This window comes from Echinops telfairi, unplaced genomic scaffold (genome assembly GCF_000313985.2).
Source record: "Echinops telfairi isolate 266 unplaced genomic scaffold, ASM31398v2 ScPeMD7_7409;HRSCAF=8447, whole genome shotgun sequence".
Taxonomy (NCBI): Eukaryota; Metazoa; Chordata; class Mammalia; order Afrosoricida; family Tenrecidae; genus Echinops; species Echinops telfairi.
This window is the reverse complement of record NW_022111309.1, coordinates 171,680-196,135: the sequence shown is the minus strand read 5'-3', so window position 1 is coordinate 196,135 and position 24,456 is coordinate 171,680. Positions and strand designations below refer to the sequence as shown.

Here is a 24,456-nt window from a genome sequence, read left to right as displayed (position 1 = left end):
TGTCATGTGTTACAGAGTAGAACTGCTCCACGGAGTTTTCTTGACTGTGATCTTTATGTAGTAGGTCACTAGGCCTTTCTTCTATGGTAGCACCGTATGGGGTGAGACACCACTTAGGGGTTTTGATGTGTGCCAAAAGGAACAGTGCTTCCCAAGTTATTATGATATCCTTTAGGGCCTTTGAAGAAACAAATTGTAAAGATAGAATCTTTTAGTTGTCATAGATTCCATTTTGGACCCTGGGCACCATAAATGAATGCATCCTCATGTTAGTCCTGTTTAGAACATGGATTAATTGGTAATGGAAAAGTCATTCAAATGAAGTAAGTCTGGAAATACATATTCTGAACTGAGGAAAAGGAAGGATGAATATTCTCATATAAATCCCAAATGAGTACATTTTGTACCTTTCTTAACTCTTTTTGAAAAAGAGTTTCAGGAAAAAGATGAAAATACCTTGGCAGCTATAGATATAGTACTAAAATTTAGGCTCATCGATGAATTTTTCTCTGATTGGTGTTTTTCCTTATCTTCAGGTTAAGAAAGTTCACTGGTTCTATAGTCCGGAGACACTGAGCTCCTTCTCCATGATGCTGTGCATGCACAATGGTTATTAGGCAACTCCCTGATCACAAGAAAGGACATTGTACCATAAGGTAAGTTTTAGAACTAGATCCAGAGTTAGCGCTGCTGTTTTGAAAGAAAACTCTTTAGCTTTTATTTTTTTTATGTTACATCAACTATTAGATACTAAGCACAACATTCAGTTTGGGATTTCAGTTTTGCTTTGATACTTTTTGAGTATTTTCCTTACATAGTGGATTTCATTGAAATGCTTAAATGATCACAATTTAAAGAAAAACTCTTTGAAGGTGATTGCTATGAGCATATAATAATATTTTCCACTAATTCATGATTAATTCATCAACATTTTTTCTAATGATAGTAACAAATAAAAGTCTATTTAAAAAATGTTCTTGGATTTAAACTCTTCTAAGACAAGAGAGTTTAATTTTAGTGTCGTTTGGGAGAGTAAAAAAAGAAATAGGGGGAAATCATGTTTCTTAAAAAACAAATTGTAAAAAAAAAAAAATTTGTGAAGTATTCACAGGTTGTACCAGATTCCTAAATAGCTAGAAGGCCACTAGATAAAAACAGGACCAATGACTCGTAGTGACTCCTCTAGGGTCTCTCGTCCTTCTAAGCAAAGGCTGAACACAACAGTTGCGATGGCAATCGGCTATTATTACTTACAACAGCAAGCAGAGAGCACACCAGAGCAGTGTGAATCCATTGTTGAATCCACCCCTCACCCTTCACCACCACCCCAATAACTACCCCCATCCCTTGACTTGAAAGGCTGTCCGCAAGGATTTGGTGACTCTTCTGTGTTGTTCACTTTATACCATAGGCACGAACTATCAAAGGGCGCCGCCCTTTAGTCGATCTCCCTGGTAATGTCGTCTTACTGAGATGAGAAAATTCTGTTACATGTGCTTCTACCAAGCACCAAGGCTGAAGTACCCAAAAGTCCTTCCCCGAACCATTTTATTTGTTTGTTTTTTACCCCTAATGTGTACTTGACACCACATACATGGAATAATGTTGATTCTCCCTCTTGACCAGTGAGGAGGGTTGGTAGTCAGACATGTGAGTGCCTTGCCCGGAATTGTACCTCTTTAACCCTGCTACTTATGTATACAAACCATTAGGGTGGAAGGGTAGGGTGGTGGGAGAGAAAGCCTGAAGATGCTACTAGGGGAGAAGTGTGGAAGTTGATAACCAAGCTTGTAGGAACAATTGCTTCCTCACAGAAATTATGAGGAAATCTCTTGTTTCCCAATATTCTCTGAGGAAAAATGATTTCCAGTATTAAGCTGCTCTTTTAAAATTATATCATTAATGTGAAATAAGGACACCATTTTCTGTGTATAAACATAAGATATTTGGTTATATGCTAAACTGTGATAATTCTGACCTAAGCTAGGAAATTCTACACGATAAGTTATTATCAGTAATGAGATTATCAGTATATATCTAACCTACAATTAGAACAAATGTCTTAAAAGAGTTTTACCACATTTTTTTCTTTTTAGAGAGGGAAGCTACTAACAGACGAGTGACCTATTTCTTACATTTAGTCCTGATTTTAATAGATGAGTCGGCTTCAAAAATTTGGTGGAAAATGGAATTAAAATAGAATGATTTTTTCCTGTGGGGTTTTTGAAGTCCCTTGTGTGTGTATGAATTAGTAGTATGAACTATTCCTACCGAAGTTTAGATGATTTAGTGATAGTAAATTCCATATTATTTAATAGATACAGGCAACAGTTCTAAATTTCATGTGTTCTGCCTTTACAGGTTGATCCCTGTGACCTCATGAACCCTTGGTAAAAGGTAGACTTAGCTAGGATGTTACACCACCATTGTCGAAGGAACCCTGAGCTCCAGGAAGAATTGCAGATTCAGGCTGCTGTGGCTGCTGGGGATGTTCACACCGTACGAAAGATGTTGGAACAAGGCTATTCTCCAAATGGCCGAGATGCTAATGGATGGACCCTCCTTCATTTCTCTGCAGCAAGAGGAAAAGAAAGATGTGTCCGAGTATTTCTGGAACATGGAGGTGAGAAGTAAATCTTTTTTCCCAAGTAGAAACTTGAAGTTATATTTAGTGGTGGTGTGTGTGTGTGTGTGTGTGTGTGTACATGTGTGCAAATTTCAATGCTTTTCTTTTAGTAATACTTGACATCTTTTCTTTCTTGTGAGGATTTAGTATAGTTACCCTGAGTTTTATTTAAAATCAGATTGTGTAAAAGATCAGTTTGGTGCATGTTCTTTTTTTCCTCCCCTGCAACTGTAATTAATATTACAGTTAGGTTTTCCCTTATGCCAATTAATCAATCCCGCTTAGATTTGTTATTGCTTTTAATTCAAGAGAAGAAATGACTGTGGTACCCTCACTTAGAAAATGGTACACACTTTATTTGTTGCTAATTGGCTTAAGTTAAGAGACCTAGTCCTTTTAAACATTGTGACCCTAAAAGCACTTATTCGTTATTTGCATTTTGGTCGGTGCTTTCCTTTAGTTTACTGTTTTATATCACTCAACTTTTCTTGAATTGTACATGGTATCACACAAAAGATTCCTAGGTATTGTGCATAAATACTGGTTATCTGAGGTTTAATATTCTTGTTCATTTATTTGTGTATACACACACACAGACACACACACACAAGCTGCTCCTTGAAAGAAAGATGTGGCAGTCTGCTTCTGGAAAGATTTATTGCCTTGGACACTACGGGGCAGTTCTACTCTGTCCTTTAGGGTCATTATGAATTAGAATAGACTTGACAGCAGTGGGGGGGGTGTTTTATTTATGTATTTATATTATATGTGTACAGTTTAGATCTTTTATATTTTATAATTTTGCTTGAAAAACTATTCTCATAAAAATTTTAAACTCTCATATTCATACATGACTATTTCCCTCTTCCCAGCTGAATGTCAACTCACTTTATTATACCCACATTTTATTTATAATTAGGGTAGAAAGCAACTTTGGATTCACATTTTATGTGTGCCATTCTAGGTCCTAAATTATTAATAGTAATTAATTTTTGTTTCCAGGGTCTACTTGTTACAAGAATAGCCAGACTTACTTGCATCCTGAAGTACATAAAAGATTAGACATTCCAAAGCATGACTTGGTGAGGGTCATATGAATTATGTGGGCATGTGAGTACTATGGGTGTGTACATGAATTAATTGCAAGGTGGTATCAGATTTAAGACTAGGAATGATCAGATGTCCTAAGGCCAGCTCCAAATAGGAATAACCTGCCAGGAATGGCTGACTATATTGACAGGACCTAGCCATCTGCTGGCATGTGGCTTCTGTGTAGCTGTCTTCCATCCCTCCCTGCCACTCTTGTTCATGCCTCATTTCTCCCTAGAACTCGAACTACCATCACTCCCAGTTTTGTGAAGTTATTGAAGGAGAAGTGTAAGAGGAATGCCAGGAAAAGATGTGAGAACACTAAAAGGTGGATATAGGATCAGAAACCTTAAAATTCTGGCAGTACGTCATAAAACTTAAGACCAAGGTCAGAACACACATTTTTTTTATTCCATTGGACTGTCCTTCCCTTCTGCCAGTCTGTTTTAGTTTATTTATTTTTGGAGTGAAAACTATGCACAGCAAAACTCACTCCCATTCCAATGTTTCTAGATAGTTCCACTGGATGGACCCTTCACATTGTGTCAATATTCCCATTATTGCTGTTCAGATTGTTTCGCTACCTTTAACTTAAACTCCTTGCTCACAACTTTGTCATCTCTCTTTAATATAGCTATTTCCCATTGGTCTTTTTGTTTGTTTGTCAGTGCCGTACCTCAGGGTTCTAATCCTTGATTTTTGATCAAGACTATTAGTTACAATTGACTTCCAGGGATAGTTTCAATTCAAGGTTTGCAGAGCAACTCAGGGCCATAGTCTGAGGGGCTCCCCCAGCCCCCAACAGGTTCAGTAAGTCCGGATTCTTTTAAGAATGTAAAGTTGTATTCCACATTTGTCTCCCTTTTTATCCTGGATCTGAATGTTTAGTATTGGTAGCTGGGTACCATCTAGTTCTTCTGGTCTCACAGTAGAAGCTGTGCTCCATGAAGAAAATTAGTCCCATAGTCCATCTCCTTCTCTGATTCTTACGTTTATTTTTGTCTGTCTGTTTTTCCAGACAGAGACCAATAGTTGTGTGTCAGCTTCACTTTTCAGTAATTAAAAAAAAAAGTTTAGTTCCTCCAGATTTATGATCTTTTCTCCATACAAGCAAAAGAAACCGTCCCCCAAAGTGACAAATAAAAACACAGGCCCATTTGATTAACCCCCAATTCTCATCTGACTCCTGGCCCTGCCCAAGATTAACTACAGGTATAATTTTGGTGTGTATCTTTCTAGAAATTGCCTGATATTCTTACATATACTCCAAGCAAAAATGTGGTATTATGTTATATTTGTTTTAAATATAAATGATATTACACTGACTGCATTATTCTACTATTCTGTTTTATGCAATACAAATTACTGAAGATTTTTTTTTTTCAAGGATAGGTGAATGTTTTCTATAAAAGGTCAGATAGTAAATATTCCAATCTTTAGCAGCCATAGATAACATGTAAAGGAATGAGTGTGCCTGTGTTCTGTCCACCACTTACCTGTAGGAATGACAGCTTATATTTATGTATATGCGTTTATTTATATGTAATTCACATACAAATCACCCACAATTTAAATTTTAATGTTGAAAAATGGTATATTCACAGACTTCAGATGTTCACACAGTTGCATATTCATCACCACAAACAATTTTAGGACATTTCATTACCCCAAAAAGAAACTCCATGCCTATTCTGTATTAATACATACAGATTTGTCCCATTTTAAACTACTAAATGTAGTATTTATCTGTATAGATGCATAACATTTATTTGGGTATGCTTTAGTTTTGTTTTAGTTGTTTTTGAGAATGGCTGAAATTCTTTCAGCGGGTGTTTTGTTTTTTAAGACAGTAACACACACGTACTTGACTAAAAGCACAGCTAACGGTGCTGGAGATGGTTCCATGAGAAACTTTTTAGCCTCGGTCCCTGAGGCTCCTTCACAGATGCAGCCCCTTTTGTCTGTTTCGTTGGCATTCTTGTACAGAGACTCTGCAGACAGGCTGGTGTGGTTTTCTTCCTCCTCCTTCCAACCTGTTTTCCTTTTTATTGTTCTCTTCCATGGTGTTTCTTACCCTTCCCTCTGCCACCCCCAATAAGAATTTGGCTTGGTGGTAGTTCCTTGTCAGCGTATGAATCTCTTAAATTCCATTTTATGCATGTGACATAGTTTGTATAAATCAGTCACCTACTGTTGGACAGTTCATTTCATTTTTCTGGTACTACAAAAGCTGACAAATATCCTTGACTATCCATCTTTTACTTAGGTGAAAAATAAACTTTCACATAATTTCAGGAAGGACAATTGCTGGATCAAAGGGCTATAAACCGTATTTTTCATGGGTGCTTAGAAATTTGTGAGGTACTGACTCCATTTCTGAGAATGACGCAGGACTGGGCAATGTTTCATTCTGTGGTGCTTAGAGGTTGCTATGGGTCAGAACCAACTCGTGGCACCTGACAACTGACCAGTTGTTCTCCAGACAGATGGCCATTGCTATTCTGTCCTGACCTGGGGGATAGTGCTCATTTCCCTCCTGTGCCTGTTGTGTGTGATGAGCTAGTTTGATTATTTTCATGTTTGCTCTTTTTAATTTTTTCCTTAATGCACAAGTAACAATATTTCAGAACTGCACTGTTTATCTTACCTAAGTGCAGGAATTGCTTACATATTTCCTTTGTTAATTGCGTGCTGCAACTATTTTCTCACAATTATAGCATTTTCAGACTTGATACTGTTTTAGTTACTGAGCTGAAGTACACATTTTAGTAAATTTTATTTTTCCACTTGTGTTTTGGTGTCTTGTTTAAGTAATGGATCATGCCCTACGGTCTTTATTTAACCTTATTCCTCCATAAGGTTTTGTAGCATTTGAGTTTTAATCTGTTAATCTATCCTGAATTAATTTTTATGTGTATTAGGTGTATGGTACAATTTCACTTTCATTTCTATAACCCCAAATTTTTAAAAAACAAACCCGCTATCATTGCATTGATCCAACCGTTAGCAACCCTATATAGGACAGGGTTGAACTGCTTCCTTAAGGATTATGAGACTAAGTCATTATAGGGACAGATAGCCTCATCTTTTCTTACATTTGCAGTTAGCAGCCCACTGCTCTGTCCATTGTGTCACCAGTGTTCCCTTTTCCATAAGAACTACTCACTGCCATCAAGCCGATTCCGACTCATAGCAACCCTGTAGGGCAGTGAAGGACTGCTTCTGTGGGTTTGAGGCTTCCTGAAACCATTCACATCACTCCAGGATCTTTCGGGCTGTGCATGACTGTCCTAGTTGCTGTGGCTCTACAACACGCCTTGATACCTGGCTGGGCAAATGAATCCTCACGGATTTTCATATGAAACAGCAAAATAAAATATTTTGACAAAGCTTTTCATTTGTTGTTGTATAGTACTTCTACCTGCTCTTCTTAACTTAGACGAAAAAGAGATTCAGGTGGTATATATGGGAAAATTAGCGAAAGAGGAAATCCCGTGGTTGTGCGGGATGCTTAGAAGTATTCTCTATTTTATTTCAGGCCTGCTTTCTGGTCTCTAGCCAATGTATGCAGCTGTTGATTAAATCTCTATTGGATAGCTCATCAACATGGGTAGCAGGCCATGAGCCACTGCCCTTTTATGCTGTTCTTTTTCAGTAAACTGATATGCCAAAAATTTAGAAACCATCCTTGAAAATCTTTCTCATCGTTGCTATGATCAGTTGCTAAGTCATATTGATTCTGCTTCCTAGATAGTCCTCAAATCTGCTTTTCATTGGCAATACTACCCTGTCTTGTGAAAGGTAAGGTCTATTTCTGTGACCTCTGTCAACCAGGCATCTTGTCCTATATCCTGCAGCCATCTCTAAATAATATGATCTTTTAAAAAGTAGGTTTAAATGATTTCTTTTTAAAAAACACATAAGTGATTTTCTATTTCTCTTAGTATAATTTCTTAATTATATTAAATTAAAATTCTAAAATCCTTAATGTTATCTTCAAGATCTGCCTAGTTACTCTGCATTTAATACAGACCCACTTTCTTGCTACAATTCTGAGATGGGTATTATTTTTCCTATTTACCCTTGAGAAAAAAAGGCACGAATGGTTGATTAATAGCTCAAGGTCATGTACTTCCTGAATAATGTGCAACTGGGATTCAAACCCATTGTCTTAACCATGATTCTGTCAGGGCAACTTAAGCAGTGAGGTAATTGACATACAGAAAAAGGACCCTCGTGTCAATTAGGGGTAGCTTGAGGCTTCCTAGAGAAAGCCAGGTTTGAATTGAAATCTTGAAAAATGAGGTAGAGCTTGGGGCCATATAGATAGGGGTGAGGGATTATTCCAGGTAGATGGAATATTACAGGATTGAGCCAGAGGAAGTAATGTGTGCTTTTAGAAACTGAAAAAAAAAAGTTGTATATGATTGGAGTACCTCCAATATTAATTTATTCTAGAACGAGAAATGAGCTGCAGAAATATTTGGAAGAGGACTGGAGGAAGTAAACTTGCTGGTTGTTGCGTATACACTAATGAGAAGCCCCCAAAGCTAAGGTGGGGAAAGCAAAGGAAGTCTAATGCTGACTCCATCCTCTGGGCTCATAACTCCACACCCTGCTCTGAGCACACACTGAGCACCCACAGTGCAGGCACTGTTGGGAGGGCTGGGAATGCAGGAACAAAATTAACCTGCTCCCACTGCCAAGCATAAAACGTGGTGCCAGACTGTAAATCATAATTCAGTCTTTGATTTATGTAAAATCCGTTGATTAAATTGCTGCAGTATAAAATTGATAAAACATGCAATCAAGATTAATAGTCGTGTACTGGATATATATTGGGCTGCTAACCAGAAAGTCAGCAGTTCAAAACCACCAGCCGGTCTGTGGGAAAAAGATGAGGCTTTCTACTCTGTAAAGAGTTAACAATCTTGGAAACCTTCAAGAAAGAGTCTTACCCTGTCTTGTAGGGTTGCTGTGAGTCAGAATTGACTGGATGGCACTGAGTAGGGTAGTAGAATGCAAACATTAGAAATCATGAGGGGTCGATATTTGGAAGATAAGGCTTGGTGATAAGACACTGGACATCACATGATAGAATTCTGCAGTACTAATTCATTGGAAACACCTTTTTAAAACAATGCAAGCAATGACTTAAACATGTTGTTGTTAGGGGCCATTGAATAGTTCTGACCCATAGTGAACATATGTACAACTGAAGCAAGCATTACAGAGTTGCACTGTCCTCACAGCTGAGCCTATGCTTGATTGAGCCCATTTTTTGCAGCCACTGTGGCACTCTGTCTCCTGGAGGGCCTTCTTTTTAACTGCCCCAGGAGTTTACCAAGCCTGATGACTTTCTCCAGGGACTGGTCTCTCCTGACAGTGTGTCCCAAAGTATGTGAGATGAAGTCTCACTGTTCTCGACTCTAAGGAGCACACTGGCTGAACTTTTCCAAGACAGATTTGCTTGTCTTTTTGGTAGTGCATAGTTCTTTAATTATTCCTCACCAGCACCACATTTCAAATGCATTCATTTTTCTTTTTTTTTTTCCTTTTAATTCCATGTTCAACTTTCATTTGCATATGAGGCTGTACGAAATACCATGACTTGGGTCAGGCACATCTTAGTCCTCAATGTAACACCCTTGCTTTTCAACACTACAGAGGTCTTGTGCAAGGCATCATTTGATCTCTTGGACTGCTGCTTCCATGAGCATTGATTGTGGATCCAAGCGAAGACAAACCCTTGGCAACTTGACTTGTTTCTCCATTGATGATATTACTTACTGTTTGGTTGTGAAGGTTTGATCTTCTTTACATTGAGTTGTAATCCACACTGACCACTTCAGGCATTAATCTTCACCACCAACTGTTTCAAGTCCTCACTTTCAGCAAACAAGCTAAAAGATCGTCATCTGCAGATTGAAGGTTTTTAATAAGCCTTCCTCCTATCCTGATGCCACATTTTTTCTTCATATACTCCCAAGTTCTCTGATTATTAGCTCAACATACAGGTTGAATAAGTATGGTGAGAGGATGCAACTTTGACACACACACCTCTCCTGACTTTATACCATGCAGTATTCCCTTGTTCTGTTCACACAACTGCCTCTTGATCTGTGTGCAAATTCAGAGTAAGCACAGTGACAGACAAGTGGTGGAACTATACACATGGACCTTGCCAAATGGAATATAGAGTACTCAAATCTACCACATCAGTGGAAAGCCATCATGGAAAAGCTCCGAGTCAGGACATGGCCAAGGGCCACTGCAGAGAAGACCGTCAGTTGCTCATGCCAGTTCAACTTGGAGCCAAACACAATTACCATATATACTTGAGTATAAGCTGACCCAAATATCAGCCAAGGCACCTAATTTATTTTAAAATCTTTTTATTGAGGGCTTGTACAACTCATTACAATCCATACACCCATCCATTGTGTCAAGCACATTTGTACATTTGTTGCCCTTATCATTCTCAGTTGCTTTCTACTTGGGCCCTTGGTGTCAGCTCACTTCCTCCCCCACCCCATGAACCCTTGATAATTTATAAATTACTATTTTGTTGTACACTGTACAACATCTCCCTTCACGGGGTTCATCTGTCCTGGATTCCCTGTGTTTCTAGTTCCTATCTGTACCAGGGTACATCCTCTAGTCTAGCCAGACTTTCAAGGTAGAATTTGGATCCTGATAGTGGTGGTGGTGGTGGGGGGTTAAGCATTTAAGAAGTAGAGGAAAGTTGTATGTTTCATCGTTGCTACACTACACCCTGACTGGCTCGTCTCCTCCCTGTGACCCTTCTGTAAGGGAATGTCCAGTTGCCTACAGATGGGCTTTGGGTCCCCACTCCACACTCCCCCTCATTCACAATGATAGGATTTTTTTGTTCTTTGATGCCTGATCCTGATCCCTTTGGCACCTCGTAATCACACAGGCTGTTGTGCTTCTTCCATGTGGACTTTGTTGCTTATGAGCTATATGGCCACTTATTTATCCTCAAGCCTTTGAGACCCCAGATGCCATATCTTTTGAGAGCCGGGCACCATCAACTCTCTTCACCACATTTGCTTATGCAAATGTCTTCAGCAATCATGTCGGGAAGATGATCATCATGGAATGCCAGTTTAATAGAAGTGTTCTTGCATTGAGGGAGTACTTGATTGGAGACCTAATGTCCATCTGCTAAATTAATACTAAATCTATAAAAATATGCACATAGATCTATTTCTCCATCGTCATATATAAATATATTTACATATGTACATGCCTGTGTTTAACCTCTATAAATGTCCTTTGTCTTCTAGTTCTTTCCTCCATTTCCTTTTACTTTCCTCTTGTCCCACTATCATGCTCAGCCTTCATTTGGGTTTCAGGAATTCCTTTCGGTTACATTGCCCTTGATCAAGCTCTGCCAGGCCCCTTACACCCTCCTTGCCCCTGATTTTGGATCACTTGTTCCCTTGTCCCAGGGTTTGTTAACACCACTTCCTTTCCCCACCTCCCCCTCTCCCTTGCTCCCCCAAACTGTCGGTCCCGTTATTTTCTCTTCCAGATTGTTTATCCTGCCTGTCTTATCTAGACAGACCTGCAGAGATAATATTATGCACAAAAACAAGACAGAGCAAAACAAAGCAACAAAAGAAAAAACACCAACAGCAAAAAAAAAACCATGACAAAAAAAAAAAGAAAAACCTGTAAATAGTTCAAGGTCTGTTTGTTGACCTTTAGGGGTGTTTTCTGGTCGAATCTGATGGGGTGCTATGCCCTGGCCAAAGTCTATTTTTGGTATTCCCTCGGGACTTCCTTGCTCTGCTCCCCTTGCTGTTCTGTTCCACACCCTTAGTGTTTTGCCTCGATGTGGTGCGGTCAGATTGGGTGCAATTTCCACACTGTGTCTCCAGTGTTGTCCCCCGTAGGGCTATGGGTCAGTGAGGGATGTCATGTCTCATAGTGGGGCCATCCATATGGTCTTCTCTGTGCATTGGCTGCTCTGAGCAGGGATATTGTCCTCAAGGAAGGACATATGTAAAATAAGCAAAAGCTCATAAAGGAAGGAAAGAGAAGACTAACTTAGATGTTAAAAGAGATTATGAAACTTATGCTTGAGCCCAAAATACCCACAGCAAATGGGATTAAAAAAATGAATTAAAAGAACAGCAAAAGATTTCAAAGGGTGGCTCAAGAACAATAAAATATTATAATGAAATGTGCAGTGAATTATTTAATATGGCTCTTCTAGCCATAGTCTGTAATTCCCACCAAATGATTTTTACCTGATGAGTTCCAGTGTGATAGTTACATAATCTGGTGTCAACTTGAGAATATTAAGAGTGAAGGAGTGAAGATTAGCTGTCAATCAGGTTGCAGCTTGATGACCTCTTTAGGAGGCACTAAGGAGATAAATAGCTCGCTGGAGGTGGGACACAGAGACACTCCCAGTGAGACATTTCTGTTGACACATGGAGCTATGCTAGAGCCCTGGAGCTTAAGGAGCTACATGGAGACCCCTGCCAGCACTGAGATGCTTCCACTGCCACTACATCCACAAGCCATTTCCCCACTGGCCTATGGTCTTCCTGCATTCAATGTCATTGCTTGTGTTGTGGACATCTGATGAGGAAATTATAGATGGGTATCAGACATATGGGCTAATACCAGACTTATGAACTTGATCTGGACTGGGCTGGGATGTTTTCTTAATATACAATTACTCTTTTATATAAAGTTCTTATACACATATGAGTGTCTATGAATTTGTTTCTCTAGTCCACCCAGACTAACCCACCGGTAAGAAGGTAGGTGAGGATGCAAATAGTATATGATTCATGTGTGAAGGATTATTAACCGTGCTAACTGTGAGTGTAAAACTTGAAGCTCTGAGGTGTGGATTGGTCAGTTTTGCCATCCTCCTAGTATTAAATGACCCATCTCAGAAGCAGGAAGCAGTGATCTCACTACCATCAGGGAAGAAAATCTAGGAGTGGAGGGTGTCATTTGGACCTCAAGATCCCTGGGTGTTGCACTTCCCTTGATCTGGGGTCAGAAAGCTGTGACACCAGAGAAGCAGTAGTGGAGGAGCAGCAGAATCAAGAACCAGAGCATGTAACAGAGCAGTGAGCCCCCTGGCCCACTGAGTCAGTAAAGCTGAGTGCCTTCAGGCAGGATGTTTGGTGGCAGAGGGGGGCACTTAATTGGCAAGTTATGTTTGCTGACCCATGGAGCTAGAGCTGAAGCTTGTGGTAGAGTAGTGTGTCCTTTCAGGCTGAAGCTTATGGTAGAGTAGTGTGTCCTTCGGGCATTTATCAACAGTACTAAAAGAGCTTTAGAACATTGCTCAAGCAAGACAGAGGGCAAAGGCCATGTGGCTTAGGCTGCCAAGGACCACAGAGAGGTATGCCTGTGGGCATGGCTAAGAAGAGGTTGTCCTAAGTACAAATTATGCCCTGAGCATTTACAATTCTGATTTGTAACATGTTAGCCTCCCTAATTAGCCCCATGATTGTATTTGGGTTCTGTATGCCCATTGCAATGAATTATTAAACCCAATGAGAAATAGGGAGTTCCTATAGGGGAAATCATTGGTGTCAGAACTGGTAAAGAAGGGTGGATGGTGGAGGCATGGCTGACCCTGGCCTCCTAAGCATCAACGAAGGGCTGATGCTGATTCTCTTTTTCCCCTTTTTATGAGGAGGTCAGGCACTGCCCCCACTCCATTTCTTTACATGTACAAAGATCTGGTGGTAGAAAATTAGAAAAAAATTACTTGGTATTTCTCACATTGGAAGAACTAAATGATAAAAACCCAAAACTCTTAATTTCAAAACCAAAGGAAAAATGTTTTTGAAAAGTTAAGTTGCAATATTGAAGCAATTGTGGACAAAATATTGAATGACATAATAAGCATCAAAAGAAGATGAATGGAATATTCAACCATTTCTTAGCTAACATATAGTTAAGAATTGATGGTCTTAAAGGAAGAAGTCAAAGCTGTACTGAAGGTTTTGTGAAAAAAAAAAAAGAGAGAGAGGCGCTAAGTATTGATGGAATACTAATTGAGATGGTTTAATAAATGGATTCAATTCAGGAAATGCTTACTCATCTATGCCAAGAAATTTGGACAACAGTTATGTGACCAACCAATTAGATAAGATCAATCTATCTATCTTAGTGTTCCTTCTAAAGAATGTGGAAATAACTGAACAATATAATTAATATCACAAAAAAATCTGTGGAAACCACTGCTATTGAGTTGATTCTGACTCAAAGTACTTGAAAGGGTTTCTGAGGCTATAAATCTTTGTGGGAGCAAATAGCCTTGTCTTTCCCCCACAGACCAGCTGGTAGTTTTGAAATGCAAACCTAGTGATTATCCAGTGCTCACCAGACAATGCCTCTGAGGATCCTTTATCATTAAAATCACATGCAAGTAAAATTTTGCTGAACATAACCCCAAAGCACCAGTACATGAACAGGGACGTTGAAACCAGATTCAAAAAAGGATGTGGATTGAGGGATATCATTGCTGATGTCTGATGGATCTTGGTTAAGAGCAGAGAATACCAAGAAAATGTCTACCTGTGTTTTATTGACTATGCAAAGGCATTCAACTGTGTGGATCATAACAGATCATGGATAGCATGCAAAATCTTTGGCAAGGGGATACTGTGGTTTAAAACCAGGAAAGGGTTTTATTACATGAGAGTTTTATTTAACCATCCTCATTCTGTCTTTATACTGAGCAATGCCTTCAGGATTAGAGGAAGGCTCATAACCTGCGATGTTCAGAGGACACAGCCTTGCTTCTAAAAGTGAGAAGGACTTGAAGCACTTGCTGGTGAAGATCAAAGACTAACCTTAAGTATGGATTACACCTGAATAAAATAAACATTTTTACCGCTGGACCTATAGGCGACTGGTTCCAAGGGTTTCATTTTATTTTGGTCACAGTCAGTGCCCTTGAGACAACAGTCAAGAAATCAGACGATGCATTACACTGGGCAAATCTCTTTAAACGGCGAAAAGGAAAGCTGTCACTTTGAGGACTAAGACATTCCTGACTCGTAGTATTTTTTTATCATATCATATGCATGGTAAAGCTATAAAATGAAATGAAGAAGACCAAAATAGAATTTAGACATTTGCATTATGGTGTTGGCAAAGAATATGGAATATACTCTAGACTCCCAGAAGGAGGAGCCCTGGTGGTGCAGTGGTTACGCAGAGAGCTGAAATCACCAGCCACTCCGTGGGAGAAAGACACGGCTTTCTACTCCCATAAAGAATTACAATCTGGGAAACTCAGTGCGACAGCCCTACCCTGTTCGGTAGGGTCCCTATGATCAGAAATGACTTTATGGCAGTGAGTGTGCTTGGTTTTTTGGTCTGTCAGAATCAACAAAACTGTTGAAACAAGTATAGCCAGAATGCTCCATAGAAGCGAGGATCAAGCGATTTTGTCTGACTTAGAAATTGGTATCTTGGAGAAAGACATACTTGGTAGAGCAGAGGGTGGTCAAAAAAGAGGAAAACCTCTATTGAGGTGAGTTGACCCAGACAATAGTGCACTCAAACATACTGCTACTATGAAGATGATGGAGTGTCGAACTGTGCTCTCTTCTGTTTATACACGAGGTCTCTCTGAGTCACAGCCAACTTGATGGCACATAAGTACAACATGGGGCCAAGTAAGTTATAAGACCAACATTGAAAAGGTATAGGAAGCTGCTTAGTAAGGTATTCAGGAAAGCCCTCTCGGGTGATACTTGAAATGAGACCTAGAAGAAATGAAGACCAAGCCATTTGGGTATCTGAGAAGAAAGTATTCAAGGTAAAGCCAGCGTCAAGTGCTGGAAAGGCTCAAGGATGAGAATGAGTTTGGTGTTTTCTAGAAATAGTCATGAGAACAGTGGCCTGGAGCAGAAGGAAGGGGGAGATAGGTAAGTGGGGCTAACGGGAAAATGAGCAGACTTGGAAGATGCAAGAAAGAACTTCGACTAGTATTCGGAATGAGAATGAGGAACTAAGAAATGCTTTCCAACTGAAGAATGCTAAGTACTTACTCTTGTGAATCTGTGAAAAGTAGATTTTAGGGGAAGAAAAAGATGAAGACCTTTTAAGAAGTTTTGGGCTAGTTCGGGTGAGAGGCAATGGTGTTCTAGGTGATAGCAGAGGAGGGGAGGAGAAGCGGTTGGTTCTAAGTGTACTTTGAGAGTGGAGATACCAGGAAATAATGAAGAAGAAGGAAAATAACACTGAGGTTTTGGGTTTGAGATTAGAACGAAGTTACCTTGTGCTGATGATGATAAATAAAGATTAGGAGAGGTACAGCTTTGGAGGGGAAAGATCACCAGATACAGTTATTATGATGAGACATAGATGTTTACTACAGGCCATTCTCCCATCTAGAAATTAATTTAACTGAAGGCTGCTAAAGGGGCACATTTACCATTGTCAAATATATATGATAAAACCAATAGTATCATGCATGAGTAGCAAAACCGAGAGCTGTGAATTGCTTTAGACCTTGTAGGATGTCAAATGCCATATTCTCTTTGATGGGTAGTAATGATTTAAGCACAGGAAAGGGCTTTTTGTTTGGGGAGCGGTATTGATGGTATGAACCAATCCTAGCTGCTACAATGAAAGAAATCCAATTTCAATGAGGAAAATGTTGTTACATAACTGGTAGTATGTGTATTCCAAAAGGAACAAGAAAGTGAAATTCTCTGGTTTTAATCCAAACCCAACTTACCAGTAACAAAATTTAAGTGAAAATTAATAAAATTTTAATTAAAAATTAGAGTTCCTCAGTCACACTAGCCAAATTTACTACCCTGTTTCTCCGAAAAGAAGACAGTGTCTTATATTAATTTTTGCTCCCAAAGATGCGCTAGGTCTTATTTTCCAGGGATGTCATATTTTTCCATGAAGAAGAATATGGTACACATTTATTGTTTATTGTTTTATTAAAAGAGACCTCGCACTTCTTGTCTGCTCCAGCTGCACTGCGGCCAAAGGTGAGCTGTGCGGCGGTACTTGCCGCGGTCCAGAGTCCAGAGTTATGGTAGCTTGGGGGGGGCCTTCGGGGAGGTCTTATTTTTGGGGGGATGTCTTATATTTCAGCGAGAGGCAAAACTATAAGTAGGTCTTCCCAGAGAGAAGAATCAAAAAAGAGATCTTCCCTATCATTGGAATAACTTTTATTTAACACTATACTTGAATGGAATTTGGGAGAAACGAAACTCAGTTGAGACTGACCATGAGATGACCCACCTGTTAACATGTTAGAATTTTAAAGCAACTATCAGAAACGATCTTTTATGGTGTTAGAAAGTATATTCATGCTAAATGAAAGCTCAGAAGTATCAGAGAGAAAGAAGCCAAATGGGAATTATAGAACAGATAATAAAACTGATGAAACAAGTCAGTCCCTGAGCGGGCTCTGTAATAGAATAGGGATGATGGAAGAGTCACTGAGATTGAAGTATTCTCAGCTGGCACAGCTTCCGGAGCCTACCTGAGAATAGCAGTTAGTAAGGCATACATGTAATCACTGTTTCAGAAGGAATGATGAGAAAGAAAAGGACAAAAAAAAATTTGGAGCAATAGTTGCCAAAACTTTCTACATTTGATGAAAAGTATTAAACTACACACCTTAGAAGCTCAGCAAACTCCTAAGTAGGAGTGACTTGTCTGTACATATAGTCAACTGCTGAGATCAAAACACCAAAAAAATCTTGAAAGTAGCAAGAGAGAAGTGACAGCATGCAAAATAGCCTCAATAATATCAACAACTAGTTTTCTTCAGAAACAATAGAGGACAAAAATAGTGGTATGCATATTCAAATTGCCGAAAGAAGAAAAAATTCTGTATCCAGTTAAAATGTCCTTTAAATATGAAATTAAAATAAAGACACCTTCAAATAAGCAGATTTTTCCCCCCATGTAGTCCCACTGTACAAGAATTAGTAAGAAATTAAGTCCTTACTGAAAGGAAAGGGTTACATAGCAAATCTTGGACCCACAAAAACTAGAGCATGTAGTGGCCCTGGTGGTACTGTTGAGCAAGTGTTGGATTTCTATATAGGACTTCTGGGTATTGTGAGTATGTTTATATGAGTAAATAGAAACAATGTATGTGTTTCAGTTGCTATATAATATTACTACAAACATAATGTATCTATATTTCAATAGCCCAATAGTGCCTAAGTGGGTCCACTGTGTAGGGTCTTGGGGCTGCAAACAAGATAATGGACAGATTAATGTTTTCATCTGGAGACTTGATTGACTGAAAATCTGCTTCCAGGATCACTCAGGTTGTTGACAGAATTAATTTTTATATTGTAGGACTGATAGCCTAGGGTCCTTGCAGGCCTGGAGATCATTTCCCTTATGGATTTCCCTGCATGGTTACTTGCTTTATCAAGGCACTGCAGAGAGCCTAATTTAATGTAATTATAGCAGTCACATCCCATCACTGTTGCTAGACTATTGTTAGGAGAAAGTCAGAGTCACCCATACTCGGAGGACGAGAGGATTATTACACAAAGGCAAAGACATCAGGACATGTGGATTTTCTACTACATCTGGAAGGAAATGATGGGGAAGTTCATTATCATCCATCAGAATAGGGCTGGGATTAACTGCAGAACAGACCGTCAATTGTTTATATGGAAGTTTTAGCTAAAGCTACAAAAAAATATAAATCCATGGGAGCCAAATTCTGATCTTAACAAATACAGGAAAGAACTAAATACAGGCATGCATATTTGTAAATATATTTATGGTGATGGGCAAAGAGACCTATGTGCATATATTTATAAGTTTAGTATTAAGGTAGCAGATGGACATTGGGTCTCCAATCAAGTACTCCCTCAATGCAAGAACACTTTGTTCTATTAAAATGGCTTTCCATGAGGCTCACCTTCCCGACACGATCACTGAAGACAATGGGTACATAAGCAAATGTGGTGAAGAAAGCTGATGGTGCCTCATTATCAAAAGATAAGAGCATATGGGGTCTTAAAGACTTGAAGGTAAACAAGCGGTCATCTAGTTTAGAAGCAACAAAGCCCACATGGAAGAAGCACACCAGCCTGTGTGATCACGAGGTATCGAAGGGATCAGGTATAAGGCATCAAAGAACAACAAAATCCTATCATTATGAATGAGGGGGAGTGCAGAGTGGGGACTCAAAGCCCATCTATAGGGAACTGGACATCGCCTTTCTTTCTTTCTTTCTTTTTTAAATCACTTTATTGGGGGCTCGTACAACTCTTATCACAGTCCGTACATACATACATGTGTCAAGCACATTTGTACATTTGTTTCCCTCATCATTCTCAAAACATTTGCTTTCTACTTGAGCTCTTGATATCAGGTCCTCATTTATTCCCCACCCTACCCCATGAACCCTTGATAATTTATAAATTACTATTTTGTCATATCTTACACCATCCGATGTCGCACTTAACCCACTTCTCTGGTGTCTGTCCCCCAGGGAGAAGGTTATATGTAGTTCCTTGTAGTCTGTTCCCTTCTCCCTCACCTTCCTTCCACCCTCCTGGTATCGCCACTCTCACCACTGGTCCTGAAGGGATCATCTGTCCTGGATTCCCTGTGTTTCCAGTTCCTGTCTGTACCAGTGTACATCCTCCGGTCCACCCTTATCTACGGTTCAGCCATAGAATTGGGATCATGATAGTAGGGAGAGGAAGCATTCAAGAACTAGAGGGAAATTGTATGTTTCATCATTGGTACACTGCACCCTGCCTGGCTCGTCTCCTCCCCGCAACCCTTCTGCAAAGGGATGTCCAATTTCCCACAGATGGGCACTGGGTCCTCACTTCGTACTCCCCCTCATTCACAATGTTATGATTTTTGTTGGTCTTTGATGCCTGATACCTGATCCCTTCAACGCCTTGTGATCTCACAGTCTGGTGTGCTTCTTCCATCTGGGCTTTGTTGTTTCTCATTTAGATGGCCGCTTGTTTATCTTCAAGCCTATAGGACCCCAGACTCTATATCTTTTGGTAGTCGGGCACCATCAGCTTTCTTCACCACATTTGCTTGTGCACCGGCTTTGTCTTCAGCGATTGTGTCAGGATAGGCTGGTGTGCTTCTTCTATGTGGGCTTTGTTTTTTTCTCAGCTAGATGGCTGCCTATTTATCTTCAAGCCTTTAAGACCCCAGATGCTATATCTTTTGATAGCAGGCACCATCACCTTTCTTCACCACATTTGCTTTTGCACCCGTTGTCTTCAGCGATTGTGCCAGGAAGGTGAGCATCTCGGACTCTTGAATTGTTAGAACAAAGTGTTCTTGTGTTGGGGGAGTACTTGAATAAGGGGCCCACTGTCCATCTGTTTCCTTAATACTAAACCTGTAAATATATGTACATAGATCTATTTCCCCCTCATCATATATAAATATATTTATGTCTGTATATATCTAATATATATATTTAGATCTCTATAAATGCTCCTAGTTCTTGTCTCTATTTCTTTGTTCTTTACTCTTGTCCCACTATCATGTTCAGCCTTCATTTGGGTTTCAGGAATTCTTCTCAGTTACATTGCCCTTGATCCAGCCTTGATATCCTCTTTCAAAAGGATAGTGGGGAGGAGTCAAGCCAGTCAAAATACAGTGTAGCAATGATGAAACATGCAACTTTCCTCTAGTTTTAAGTGCTCCCCCCCCCCACTATCATGACACCATTTCCACCGTACAAATACAGCTAGACCAGAGGATGTACACTGGTAAAGATAGGAACTGGAAACACAGGGAATCCAGGACAGATGATCCCTTCAGGACCAGTGGTGAGAGTGGTGATAGCGGGGAAAGTGGAGGGGGCTGGGTAGAAAAGGGAACTGATTACAGTAACTACATCTAACCTCCTCCCTGGGGGATGGACAACAGAAAAGTGGGTGAAGGATGACATCGGATGGTATAAGAGATGACAAAATAATAATAATAAATTACCAAGGGTTCATGAGGGGAGGGGGGTGCGGGGAAGGAGGGGGGAAAATGAGCTGATACCAAGGGCTCAAGTAGGAAGCAAATGTTTTAAGAATGATGAGGGCAGCAATGTATAAATCTGCTTGACACAATGGATGAATGTATGGTTTGTGATAAGAGTTGTACGAGCCCCCAATAAAATGATTTTTTCAAATTAAATAAAATGCAACATTTGTAACATTAAAAAACCCCAAAAATATTTTTTGACCTTAAATTTAGAGACTATCTCAAGAATAAATTTGATGCACTGAGCACTAATGACCAAAGACCATACAAGTGTGGGTTGGCATCCAACACATCATACATAAACAAATACAAAGGTCATTGAAACAGCAGGAAAGATGGGGGTAAATAGGGAGCTAACAGCAATAACTACAAGAAATAAGAAAATGTTCTAAAAAGTATTGTGATAATTGCACAACTTTTAAAAATAGGATTGACCTATTGTATGATGTGAATTATACGCCAATAAATTGAAAGAAAAAAAGAACACCAAAACGAATGTCAGAGGTTCTGGTGTGTAGAGTAACTAATGCAAATGGAGATGAAGTAAAGCGGTTGCATAGCGTTCCATGTTCTTGGTTTGGAGGAATCAATTAGATTGATTTTGGATTTTGCCATCTTTTGTGTCAGTGACTTTTCACTCAGAAATGCAGCAGGCTTAATTGAAGAAATTGACAGGCCTGTTCTTATATTAGTCAGTTTTTAAAAAATAGACTTTTTTAAACTTTGGAGGTCATTCATACTTACTATTTTCAAAACTTACTATAAAGGTCCAATAGTTCACCTGACATTAGTTTTATTCCTGGATTTTTAGATCACTGGAACAGAATAGTATTCAGGAAAAGATGTTCATTTATATTGATTGTTGTATACTTTATTGTAATTCAGGTGGAGGTTTACAAAGCAGACATCATTGATTTTGCATTTAACCATTTATACATTTTGTTTAAACTTATTCATTTCAGTACCCTCAGTCTACCATTGCTAATCCCTGTTCTTCCCAGTGTTTGCTATTTCCATTTCTCCTTTCCTAACCCACTGTCCTTGGATAAATGTTGCTCTTTTTTTTGCTGAAATAGCTAATTATTCTATTATTGAGGTAAATTCGGTTTTCACCTTGAAGGGTGATTAGGGGGCATAATCTTGCAGTTCCCATTTGTCTCTATCTGATGTATCCGGTCTTTTTTGTTGTTGTTCTGTTCTACATGTTTCTCCCATTCTTTCCAGGACCTTCTAATGTGATCCTTTTCAGAGCAGTTGGTAGTGGTAGTCAGGCACCATCGAGCGAGTTCTTGGGGTCTTGCAGGTGTGGAAACTGATCTTTGAGGGTCCGGTAGTCCGTTAAGCGGTTGTTTCCATGTGTCTTTCTATGTCTGTCGCTCTTCATTCCCCTAGCCTGCAGAGTCCACTGCTTACGCTCAGTTTGGTGCTCAGGAGCTTGTAGGACCCCATGTGATTGATACTCATGGGATGTAGAACCTTGTCTTTGTGTGGTAAATTGATTTTTAACAAAAGCATAGAGGTTAAACTTAGGGGAACAACTAACCTTTCAACAAATCATGCTGAAACAGCAAAATAAATATTTATATGGGAAATGATTAACTTTTTACCACACCCAAAAGTTAACTAGCAGTGATTTTTAAAATTCAATTATAAAAGCTAAAGTGTAAAAACTTTTTGACAAAATCCTAGAAATACATTTTTGTGGCCAAGATTTCATAAATTAGACACAAAAAGCACAGACAATAAATGAAAAGTTTATTATTGGACCTCATCCAAATTAAAAACTTCAAAAAGCACAACTTAGAAAATGAAAAGGTAAGTCACAGACTAAAAGAAAATATTTGTAAAACAGAGTGACAAAGGGATTGCTTCCAAAATAAAGAATTCTTTATGCACAATAGTGTATCTAATTATGTATAGTAGTATACCAATTATATCTAAACGAAATTTTGAATAAAAAATATGCTTTACCTTAAACTTTCCATATTTAAACTATGTTTTTATGTAAAGGATTTATCATGTCACTGCTTATTTAAGCTATGAATTACTCTGAGTCTGTTTTTTGGTGACCAAAAACAACTTCAGTTACTTTGAATGGATAAACTGAATGATGATCTCTAGTGGACTAAAATCACCATATTACAGAAATATTTAGTACATTTATTTCATCTATAGTTTCTCAGAAAGCTAAAGATTATTTTGTTAAATCTTTGTGTACCTATGTAATATCCCCTCCCCATTTTATCTCTCATGTTAATTTGTAACATGGATTTTGCCATCTGAATAATATTCATGTGTTCATTCTTAAAGAGTGAAATGAAGAGACTACATTAAAATATTTTTTGTTATGTAGGGAGTATTCTATAATTAAATAATGAGGTAAAACAGATAAAATATTGGAATAAAAAGTAGATCCTTTTAAAAAATACATGAAAACATCTCAAGTTACTCATCACCTGGGACATTTAAATCAAAACCATACTCTGCTATTAGTTGTCAGATTTTTATTAGTAATTGACCGTATGTATGCAGAGTAGAATTGTTCATAAGGTTCTCAGGGTGTGAATATTTGGAAGCAGATCACCAGCCCTGTCTTCTGAGGTGGGTTACATTGCCAGACTTCTTGGTGATAGTGAAGTGCTTAATTGTGCCGCATCAAAATTACTGATGCTGTCAAGTACTGGTGAAGATGTGAAAACAATTGGAATTCTCCTATTCCTAGTCTGAAAAAACAAATTCAGTGCCATCAAGTCCACTTTAACACATAGGAACACTCAAAGGACAGAGTAGAGCTGTTCTGTGGGTTTCAGAAATGAAATCTTTACCAGGAGTAGAAAGCCTTACCTTTCTCCCATGGAGCAGCTGTTTCAAACTGCTGCTAATACAGCCCAATTTGTAATCCACCGGGCTCCTCGCATTGTAGGTGGGAATGTAAGATGATATAACCACTTGGGAAAACATTTTAACAATTTTTAATAAAGTTACACATGCATTTAACCTAAGTCCCAGCAATTCTTGCCTAGATGTTTACAGAAATTGTTTATAGTAGTTTTATTTATAGCAGTAGTGTTTAGCTTCCTACTAGAAATAATTCAATTGTGTATCTAGTGATGAATCATTTTTAAAAGGCATTTCCGTAATATGGGATACTGTTCAGCAATACAAAGCAACAAACTACTGATAATGTCTATAGATGAATTTCAGAAACATTTTTAGTGAAATAAGGCAAGCACTGTATGATTGTATTTATATCAGACCCTAAAAATGGTAGATGAGTTAGAAACTACTCAGAAGTGAGACAAGAAATTGTACAGAGGCACAAAGGAGCTTCTTGCAGTGATGAAATTTTGTCTTGGTGGTGACTGCGTGCAGCTGTGAGAGGTGCCCAAGCTGTGGACTTGAATGAGTGTAGTTAGTATATCTCACCAAAGGTATTGGGAAATAGAAACCATATTCATAAGGATTTTTAAAGAACACATGTATTTAATTTTTCTGTAGTTCTAAATCCGTTTGCTCTAACTTTTAAAAAAATGGGTCACACATGAGTGGTGGAGTTTGGCCATTTTTTATGTCTAGGTGTTTGTGCTTTGTTACTATTTTTTTTTTTTAATCATTTTATTAGGGGCTCATACAACACTTTTTTTTTTGTAACATTTTATTAGGGGCTCATACAACTGTTATCCCAATCCATACACACATCAATTGTGTAAAGC

General features: G+C 38.8%; 1 protein-coding gene across 4 annotated transcripts in view; it reads left to right on the top strand.

The window, feature by feature from the left end:
- The window catches only part of ASB7 (ankyrin repeat and SOCS box containing 7), a 68,813-nt gene that overhangs the window by 6,899 nt on the left and 37,458 nt on the right, over positions 1–24,456 (top strand). For 3 of the 4 annotated variants that reach the window (XM_045296506.1, XM_004709846.2, XM_045296505.1), the window contains 2 exons: positions 537–656; positions 2,362–2,623. In XM_045296506.1, the coding sequence (XP_045152441.1) occupies positions 2,413–2,623 (211 nt within the window). In that variant the 5' untranslated portion in view covers positions 537–656; positions 2,362–2,412. Of the gene's footprint in view, positions 1–536; positions 657–2,361; positions 2,624–3,953; positions 4,044–24,456 lie in introns of those variants that run through there. The other variant, XM_045296507.1, reaches the window with a different exon arrangement.